General features: G+C 42.9%; 1 protein-coding gene across 3 annotated transcripts in view; it reads left to right on the top strand.

Moving 5' to 3' along the window:
- Nucleotides 1–10,092, top strand: part of DENND11 (DENN domain containing 11) — a 46,146-nt gene that overhangs the window by 1,930 nt on the left and 34,124 nt on the right. Inside the window, exon 1 of one of the 3 annotated variants that reach the window (XM_037728268.1) lies at nt 5,036–6,113. The exons of the other annotated variants lie outside the window; for them this stretch is intronic. Coding sequence (XP_037584196.1) covers nt 6,059–6,113 — 55 coding nt within the window. The 5' untranslated portion in view covers nt 5,036–6,058. Of the gene's footprint in view, nt 1–5,035; nt 6,114–10,092 lie in introns of those variants that run through there. 3 annotated transcript variants of the gene reach the window in all.

Raw genomic sequence — 10,092 nt, 5'->3', positions numbered from 1 at the left:
CGCCCAGGCTGGTGTGCAGTGTGGTGGTCTCAGCTCACTGCAACCTCCACCTCCCAGGTTCAATCAATTCTGTCTTAGGCTCCTGAGTAGCTGAGATTACAGGCTCCCACTACCACGCCTGGCTAATTTTTTTGTTTTTGTTTTTTGGTAGAGGCAGGGGTTTCACCATCTTGGCCAGGCCAGTCTTCAACTCCTGATCTCGTGATCTACCAGCCTCGACTTCCCAAAGTGCTGGTATTACAGGTGTGAGCCACCGCACCCGGCCTCTTTTCTCTCTTTTTTTTTTTTTTAAAGTGTTCGTCTTTCTAGTATACTATGCTGCCTGAACCCCTGCTTTCTGGCTTCTGATCCTTCCTTATCCGGGGATGTGGGAGGAAGAGAGAGCGCAGGAGTGCTAGCAGTGTGAGAGGGAGTGCTTGTAACTTTTTTTTTTTTTTTTTTGGTGGAGGGAAAGCAGTCCTTTCCTGCCCATAAACGTGTTTGTCTCTTTTGTCATCTATCCTAGTCCTAAATGGCACTTTGCATCCTGAGAGACCTTGTAGCATAAAATTCTCTGATAGACCTTGTAGCATGTAATTTTATTTTATATGCATCTTAAAAGTAGGATATGTAATGAATGAATGCTACTGAGCTTCCCAGGGCCTCAAGGGTTAGCACTAGGACAGGGCCCTCAGAATGCCTGATGTACGTACCCCTTGTGTGATGGTTCCCGTGGAGTGAGGCCCACAGTGAGCCGGAGGCATCACTGGTCCAGCACCTTCCCCTCTCTACTGCTGAGGCAGATCTGCTGTTTGTTCCTATTTAATATTGGCCCACCCAGACTTGTGCCCCTCCTTTGCCTGTGTTGCCAAAAGCAGTAAAGTGAATATTGACTTCTTTACCAAAATTGGGGCATATTGTAGAAGTTCTTACCTAGGTGTGATTTTTCTGCAGTTTATTTTCTCTCGCTGGCCTGCCTGCTTAGCAGCTTCCCCATGTCTTTCCCACCTGTCCTCAGTTTCCACTCCTGGAAGATCCTTCCTCCCCACCCCATGCCCACCCCAACCCTCCCACCACCTCCCCATCACTTACTGCCCAGGCCATGGCATTTTGTGCATTTTCCCACATCATGTGGGTAACTGTTGGCCTGTGTCCAAATCAGTGTGTGCATGAGAGAGGGAGAGTGTCAATGAGGGAGGAGAGAGTTCATAGCTGTGGTACATGTAAGAGGGAAAAGGAGAGGAGTGGATTCGTGTTAGAAGGGGTGTGTGTGTGTGTGTGTGTGTATGTATGTGAGCGGGCATGTATGCAGTGATTCTCTGACTAAGGCGTGCGAATACGAGAGTAATCCTTTTGCACCTTTAGATACAAGTTTTGGAAAGCTGGGTTGGGCATCTGTAGGAAGAATCAGAGAAAGTTAGAGTCTTAAAGCTTATTTCCATCAGACTCATGAATTGAAAATTATGGTTGCTGAGTCTACAAATGACTTAAGAACCAGGGTCTTCAGGTTCAAAGTGAGGCTTACACATACACTCAGTCTTTATCTGGAGCAGGGAGCCCTAGGATGGTGGTGCTGATCATCTGAGCCACAAAGCTGCTATTGAAACCAGCGCCAGATGCTACTCTGCAAGCTGGGTGGAAGACGTTGGCAGTTTCATTTTGTTCATCCTCATGATTTAGAGCCTTGGTTTTAATTTTACTTTTGTTATTTGGGTTTCTAGTACAGTTTTCCTTGTCTGCTTGAAGGAAAGGATGTTGTCACACTTGGGGAACACCCCTCCCCCAGGATGGTGGCAAGAGCGGTATCACTGTGTGACTGAGGACTTGTGTGTGGGCAGGATGGAGGCCGATGAAGCTTTGGACATACAATGTCTGGACATCTGTGCATCTGCCTCATTAGACTGTTTATGATATTCACTTTACACTGCTGCACTTAGAGTTTTATTGTGGATGTCTGGGAGAAATTCCTGTGCTCTGTTTGTATTGGGGCAGCTTGCAAGAAGAGGGGTGGGGTGAGGGGCAGATCACCTGCTAAAGTTTTCAAGATCTTTCTCCTTTTCTTCTTGGGAATGAATTTCTACCTGTGCTTCCCTCAGCCTCTAGCCAGTGCTGAAATTACATCTAAACACCTATTTCATTTACTGTACCTAAGTGCTTCTATGTTTATGTCAAATGGGTGTATTTAAAAATCACACTAATTTTAATCTCTGTAGATTCCCTGTTTGGTACATGAAATATAAGCATTTTTAAAAAAAACAATAGGGACGATGGATACCCAGTGAGATTAGGGCAAGGTCTGGTGTCTGAGGCACAACTTGGAGCGCTGCCCGGGTCATCTGACTCGTGGCAAATAATAAATAGCTCCAGCAATGGGTGGGAAAGTGACAAAGTAAAATGCAAATGGAAAATTTGGAGGACAATTTTAAGATGCAAGGAGCAATCCTAAGAATGGACAGCTCAAATGCAGGCAAAGACAAAGCCAGTTCTAATATCCGGCAAGAAAGTCTCACAGGAGGAGAAACTCTGTCATGTCACCATCCTTCCCCTGTATTTCCACCAGATGCCAGTGGAATACAATTGTGGTTAATTTGCTTTAATCCCACCCTGGAAGAATCTTTCCCAGGCTGTTGGTGATTCACCTGCTTGTGGTTTTCAGGGAGAAGTCAGTTTGTGGCCATCTGCTATAAAGTCAGTTTCTCTTGGAAATTGAGGAGGGGAATATAAGAATGGTAACTAATACCCACCACCTTCTGAGTGCCTGCTGTGTGCCAAGGACTGGGCCAGGTGTTTCAACCAGCTGCCTCTGATCCTCCCAACAGGCTTCACCATAATCATGAGAAAAACAGGTGCACAGAGCCATTAAGTTGTTCAACGTCAGGGCCAGAACCCAAGTCTACCTGCGCCAGTGCCTGCACCTCTTACCCGTACCACACCACCATCCAGTGGAGAGTGATATGGGATCTGTGAAATGGAAGGTCTTTCTTTGTAAAGTGAATGCATTGGAATTCAGTCATGGATTGAAAGGTAGCTGACTTTAAATAACCAGGATTAGCTTCTTCCTGACTCAGGATTCTTTATCTAGATGCTTTTCTCTTTGCTTTGGATGTGCCCTCAACCTAGGTGGTTTTAAGCCTGTTTCAAACCATGTAAGACCCAAAGTCAACTCACATGGGTTATTTACTTTTCTGGTGTTGGGGTCTGAACCAAATACTCTTTGGAGGAGGTTTCCATCTGTGGGATCTGGTGGCCCCTTCAGGCGGTTACATAAAGGGAATGTGGTGTTGGGACCTAGAATACTCTTGGATTCATGCCTTCATTCCTGAAACGATTTGTTTTGACTTCCTGATTAGACTCAGGGCATATGTATACACGGATGGGAAGATGCTCATGGAAAGAGTAAAACCCCAGGCATGTGCTGGGGCAGAGTTGCACTCCTGAGGTCAGGGGAGCTGGAAGAGCATCTCCAGCTGAGGCAGTCTCTGCTTAGGAAATGAAGAGCTCAAGAGGAAGTTCTTGCTCCAGAGTCACCTCACAGAGGAGGAAGAAAATTTCACATATTTCCTATTAAAAAGAAATTGTTTTGGTTCAACATCATAGCTTTCTCTATTTTAAATATTTGGAGGTGAACTTTCTAGCAGGCAGCAGTCATAGCAGTTAATGTCCATTCTCCCTAGGAAATAGTGATGAATTTTAAGACATCTGGGGGTTTGGTCATTTCTCATTTAAACAGAACTAGTTTTGGAAGACAGAGGCAGTAGTCAGCATAGATAGGACAGCCTGTATCTGGCCTAGCCCATGGGCTTATAAAACCCCAGCTGTGGGAGGCCCTGGTGCACAGAGCTGTCAGGCTGACCTTCAGAGCTGTGGAGTGGCAGGGTTCAGACTATCTGTACACCCTCATCAGCACTGGCGTCTGGCCTTCCCAGGGTAACCAAGCTGCCAGCTTCATAGTCTGTTAGTCCAAGTTCCTTTAAATGCAGACGTATTTGCCTTTGCATGAGCTCAGCACCTGGCAGGCGACTGTGCTACCAAGTTATGCTCCACCAATATTTGTTGAATGACCGGCTGAATGTACACAATGCAGATCGCCGCATTTGTGCCTCCCGTGGTGGTGTGAATCCCTCCTCAGAAGCTGTCTTTGCAGTAGAGGCTAGGAAGTGCCTATAGGTACTTGTAATAGGCCCAAGGCATGGCCCAAGGTGAGAAAGGACACAGAGATGGAGGGGAGAAAGTTAGGGGAGAAAAAGGCACTTGTCAAGGGCGACTCCTCTCTCTGATGGACTAGCCATGAAATGACCCTTTTTGTTGAATCTTCTCAGCTCCCTAGCTGAGTTTTTAATACGGTGAGGACGTTCGGAAAACCTAACAAGCTTGGAGTGTGAAGACTGAGCCTGGGATAAGTAGCATTCAGGATGAGGGTTTTTTTTTTTTTTCTGGTATTAAAGGGCATCCCATAAGGATTACTAATTATGCAAAATCACTTTCCATTAAGCCTCTACAAGTTCCATATGTAGGCTGGTTTTCATTTGTAATGTAGGATAGCGTCAAGCCCTGATAGCCCTTCACTCCCTATTATCTGTGGTACATTGCCTCAATTATTTTTGGCTTTTGCAAAGTTCCTTATGCTTGCCTTATGTGTTTTCACATTTCTATTATTTCAGTTACTTTGCCCAGTTCTCATGTTGAAATGTTATGAAAAGTTATAATAGTACAGTGAAAACCTGTCTGTCTTTCACTTAGAGACCCCGTTTATTGACATTTTGCACCATTTGCTTTATTCACAAATTTTTCTCCTGTTTTATCTTTTAGAAGTTTTATAATTCTGCATTTTACATTTTGGTTTACTGTCCATATTTTTAAAAATTACTGTTATTTTAGAGACAGGGTCTCACTCTGTTAACCGGGTTAGTATGCAGTGGAGTGAGCATAGCCTCTTGCAGCTTTGAACTCCTGGGCTCAAGTGATCCTCCTGCCCCAGCCTCCCAAGTAGCTAGGACTACAGGCACACACCACCATGCCTGGCTAATTTTTTTTATTTTTTTGTAGAGACAAGGTCTTGCTATGTTACTTAGGCTAGCTACTATCCATATTGAATACATTTCTGTGAAAGGGGTATAGCAGGTGTCTACTTTCATTCTTTCGCATGTAGATGTCCACTGGTTTCAGCACCATTTATTGTAAAGACTATCTTTTCTCCGTTGCCTTTGTTCCTTTGGTAAAGATTACTTGATTAATTTCTGTCGAACTGTTTCAAGGCTCTCTATTCTGTTCCATTAGTCTATTTGTCTGATATTTCACCAATATGTACTCTCTTGATTAATTTTATAGTAAGTCTCGAAGTTGGGTGCACTGTTTGTCTTCTAATTTTATTGTTCTTCAGTAGTATTATGTTGGCTATTTTAGGTCTTTTACCTTTCCATGTGAGCTTTGGAATTAACTTGTCAATATCCACAAAATAATTTGCTGGGATTTTGATTGGGATTGCATTGAGTCTGTTGCATAGAATGTGAATGTGAAATTCCCTGTGCTCAAATTGCTGTCAAGTACATCTGTTGCATTGACACAAATCCAGTAAGTGACAGAAGTGGAACTGACTATATACAGATATGGATATGCCTTTTTTTTCCTGAACCATTTGAAAGTAAGTCACAGATATGATAATATGTCACTCCTAAGTGTTTGAGGATAAACCTTCTAAGAATAAGAACATTTTCCTACATAGCTATATATTATTACTATTTGTAAGGTAATTAACACTAATTTATCATTTTTTTTAACACATGCATTTCCTTAATCTGGTTTTTAAAAAATACCCATTCTGTCCTGTATAAGGCATGATATTATGTTAAGATGTGAAGACAAGCAAAATTCCCACCTTGTAAAAGTTCACAGACTCCTGGGGAGACAGACATCGAAGACATGATTATGATAGGTAGAGATAAGGGCCATAGTAGCTATACCTACTTTCCTTTCATTCAAGGAGAGTGTCAGCAGGAATGTGCTTCCCATGGGATAAAGATGCCTCTCCCCAAAGTGGTGTTCTGGAGCCTGTGCCCTGTTCCTGATTTGCCAGCCACTGATGAACCTTTCCAGATGGGCTCGTGCCTACCTAGAAGTGAAGGATGTAACTAACAGTATGTCATTCGCGCTCTCTGTTTCTTTCTGTTTCTGTGCGGTTGGAATTTGCCAGGCACAGAGGAGCAAGGAAGAGGGTTTGAGAGCCAGGCTAAGGAATAGGGACTTTATCTTCTAGGTCAGCTGTACTAAGTAGGACGTGGGTTGGACATGAACACCAGAGAGCCAAATCAACAGTGGTGTAATCAAGATAGGAGTTTATTTCTTTTTCATGTGCCAGTCAGGTAATAGCAGCCTAGAGCTAGAACACTGGCTCAGATCTCCAGGGTCATCCAGGGACCTAGGCCCACGTCGGCCTATGGCTTCAGCATCCCCTCTGTGATACGTCACCACATCCACATTCCATGCTGCAGGGTGGAGAAAGGGTAGAGTGCTCCTTGCCTTTCAGGCACATTCTGGAAGCAGTGCCCTTCACTTCTGTCCACATGACACTAACCAGAATTTACTCATGAAGATACTGAGAAACATAGCCTTCATTTGGAAGGCCATGCACCAAACTAAACCCAGCAGGTTCTGGTTCATATAAGAAGGGAAGAGTGGATTCTGAAGGACAGCTTGCGTACCTGACATATCTCTATTTCTTTTTAAAAAAGAAATATTGGTATAGATCTTTTTTAAAAAAAAAATAGGTCTATATCTTCTTTATATTTATCTTCTATAAAATTAGTCTCTTAAGATGCTCCTTTAAAAATGATTTAAGATATTCCTTTAAAAAAGATAACTTGGGGAAACATTAAGCACTGAATTGATCTCATAGAGATTCACAATGCGGAGTGGCATATTAAAGGCTCTGAGAAGTTCTGCAGTAAAGGAATGTGTCTAGCTTTGTTTAAACTAAGTTAATTTGGCCAAAAAAAACCACACATTTCACAAAATTTTGTTTTCTTGTTTGCAGAAGCGCTCTTAGCATGAGCTTGGGAAATACTACTTTGGGAATCATTAAAAGTTCCTTAGTATGCCGTGATGCAAACATTTTTAAAGCAATTCTGTTCCTAGAAAAGTAGCCAGTAGAAATGTGCATACTGTGTTAGAGTTCAATCAGAGAAACAGAAAAACTAGGAGATATATAAAGGAATTTCTTACAGGGATTTGATTTTATGCAACTGTGGGAGCTGTTAGACAATCTATATAAGGCTGTTGTCTTTGTGTGATGTTGGAGCTTGAAGTCTTCTGGGCAGATGGTTATGAAGGAAGAGAGTAAATTTGTGAAGAGGAAGAGGTGGAAGAGGAAGAATACGAAGCTGTAACTTATGAGGTTAGATGGGGACTTGGCTCAGGCTGTTACTGTCTCCAGCTTTGAATATGTGGGTGTCCTAAGGAGAAGCTGAGGCCCTTGATTATGGAACTAAGCACATACCTGGCTTAGGAGTCAGAGAAGCTGAAGGAGGATCAAGGGATGATGGCTCCAGCATCACCAGGACTGGCTGCTGCCCCTCACCACTGTGGTAAGCTTGCAGAGAAGCAACTATGCAGTGGCTCTTCTGCACCGACCTTACAAACATAACATGGCTGCTGATTCACTTCTAAATCTCAGCTGGAAACATACAAGGAAGGGAATTCTGAGGAGGATAGTTCAGCCCGCCCAGGTTAGTGCGTTACAAAGCCACTGTATGCTATTTCAGCAGATGGCAAATACAGGATGGTTTACAGCAGTGCTAGTTGCTATAACTTCAAATTGGAAGTAACTTAAATGTACATCAGTTAAGCAGGTAAACTGCTACATGCATATGATAAAGTAATAGATGAACAAACTATTGCTACACATAGTAGCATGGATGACATAAAAGATGTAAGAGAATACAAGCTATGATTACATTTGCAGAAACTCAGAAGAGGCCTAGCTAATTCATGGTTTCAGAAATCAGAATAATAGTTACTCATGAGAGAGGGTTAATGACTTGGAGGCACTATGAGGGAGGTTTCTGATGTACAAATAATGTTCTTTCAGCTTCTTGATCTGGGTGCTAGTTATCCCAATATGTTTACTTTGGGGAAATTCATTGAGTTATACTTTGTGTATTTTTCTTCTTTTTAAATTTTAAGTTCCAGGATACACGTGCAGGATGTGCAGGTTTGTTACATAGGTAAACATGTGCTGTGGTAGTTAGCTGCACCTATGAACCCATCACCTAGGTATTAAGCCCTGCATGCTTTAGCTATTTATTCTGATGCTCTCCCTCCCCCGTATCTTCCAAAAGGCCCTAGTGTGTGTTTTTCCCTTCCCTGTGTCCATGTGTCCTCATTGTTCACCTCCCACTTAGGAGTGAGAACATGCAGTGTTTGGTTTTCTGTTCCCATGTTAGTTTGCTGAGGATAATGGCTTCCAGCTCCATCCGTGTCCCTGCAAAGGACATGATCGTGTTCCTTTTAATGGCTGCGTAGTATTCCACAGTGTATGTGTACCACATTTTCTTTATCCAGTCTACCATTGATAGGCATCTGGGATGATTTCATATCTTTGCTATTGTGAATAGGGCTGCAGTAAACATCTTTGTGCACTTCTCTATACTTGTGCTATACTTCAGTACAACACTTAGGTAAATAAAGTTTTGAGACACTGAGTAGTCATGGGCAGGCTGGGCTGGAGGAAAGGTGCTAAGTTTGAGCTAGCTGAACCCAGTAACGTGGCGTGTGGGTAAGCAAGGCAGTAAGTATTAGAAGAAGCAGGTTAGTTGAGTATGAGGAGGACAGAGCCTATCGAGGGTCATTGTAGCTCTGTCCCAGACTGTCCCTTTCCTCTGCTGACCATCTACTGCCACTGTAAAGGGTTAGGAGCCTGTGCACAGAGGCCCAAGCAGGGGCTCTTATCTCTGGCATGCATCAGCATAATCACCTTGAGGCAGGGCAGGGAAGATGGTGATTCTGTAGACCTAGGGTAGCCCCTGGCACCTTTTAAAGCTCCCTAGTTGTCCTGATGCATTCCGCAGGAAACAAAACCACTGGACTGTAGAGGTAATAAACATGGATGGCAGGTGGGAAACAATAGGAAAGTGTGGTGGAACCTGGTGCTTAAAAAGCTCATCTTTTCCCCAAGGTCACTTCTCTCAGTTTCTGATTGCTTTTTCTTATCTTTGACCCTGACAACATAACATTATTCTACCCTTTCTGTTTTATGAAGTCTTTTTTTTTTTTAATTTCTTTTTTTTTCCAATGTATATTTTATTGCACTTTAGGTTCTGGGGTACATGTGCAGAACATGCAGGATTGTTGCATAGGTACATACATGGCAATGTGATTTGCTGCCTCCATCTCCCCTATCACGTATATCTGGCATTTCTCCCCATGTTATCCCTTCCCAACTTCCTACCCTCCCCAACCCCGCTGTCCTGCTGCTAGCCCCCCGCAACACACACCAGTGTGTGATGCTCCCCTCCCTGTGTCCATGTGTTCTCATTGTTCAACACCCACCTATGAGTGAGAACATGTGGTGTTTGATTTTCTGTTCTTGTGTAAGTTTGCTGAGAATGATGGTTTCCAGATTCATCCATGTCCCTACAAAGGACATGAACTCATCGTTTTTTATGGCTACATATTATTCCATGGCATATATGTGCCACATTTTCCTTGTCCAGTCCATCATCGATAGGCATTTGGGTTGGTTCCAGTTCTTTGCTATTGTAAACAGTGCTGCAATGAACATATGTGTGGATGTGTCTTTATAATAGAATGATTTATAATCCTTTGGATATATACCCAGTAATGGGATTGCTGAGTCAAATGGAATTTCTATTTCTAGGTCCTTGAGGAATTGCCAAAATAGTTGAACTAATTTACACTCCCACCAACAGTGTAAAAGTGTTCCTATTTCTCCACATCCTCTCCAGCATCTGTTGTCTCCAGATTTTTTTAATGATCGCCATTCTAACTTGCGTGAGATGGTATCTCAATGTAGTTTTGATTTGCATTTCTCTAATGACCAGTGATGATGAGCATTTTTTCATGTTTGTTGGCCTCATATACATCTTCCTTTGCAAAGTG

The sequence above is a fragment of the Cebus imitator genome, unplaced genomic scaffold (assembly GCF_001604975.1).
Source record: "Cebus imitator isolate Cc_AM_T3 unplaced genomic scaffold, Cebus_imitator-1.0 Scaffold260, whole genome shotgun sequence".
NCBI lineage: Eukaryota > Metazoa > Chordata > Mammalia > Primates > Cebidae > Cebus > Cebus imitator.
The sequence above is the reverse complement of the archived record's forward strand: the minus strand, read 5'-3'. Positions and strand labels throughout refer to the sequence as shown.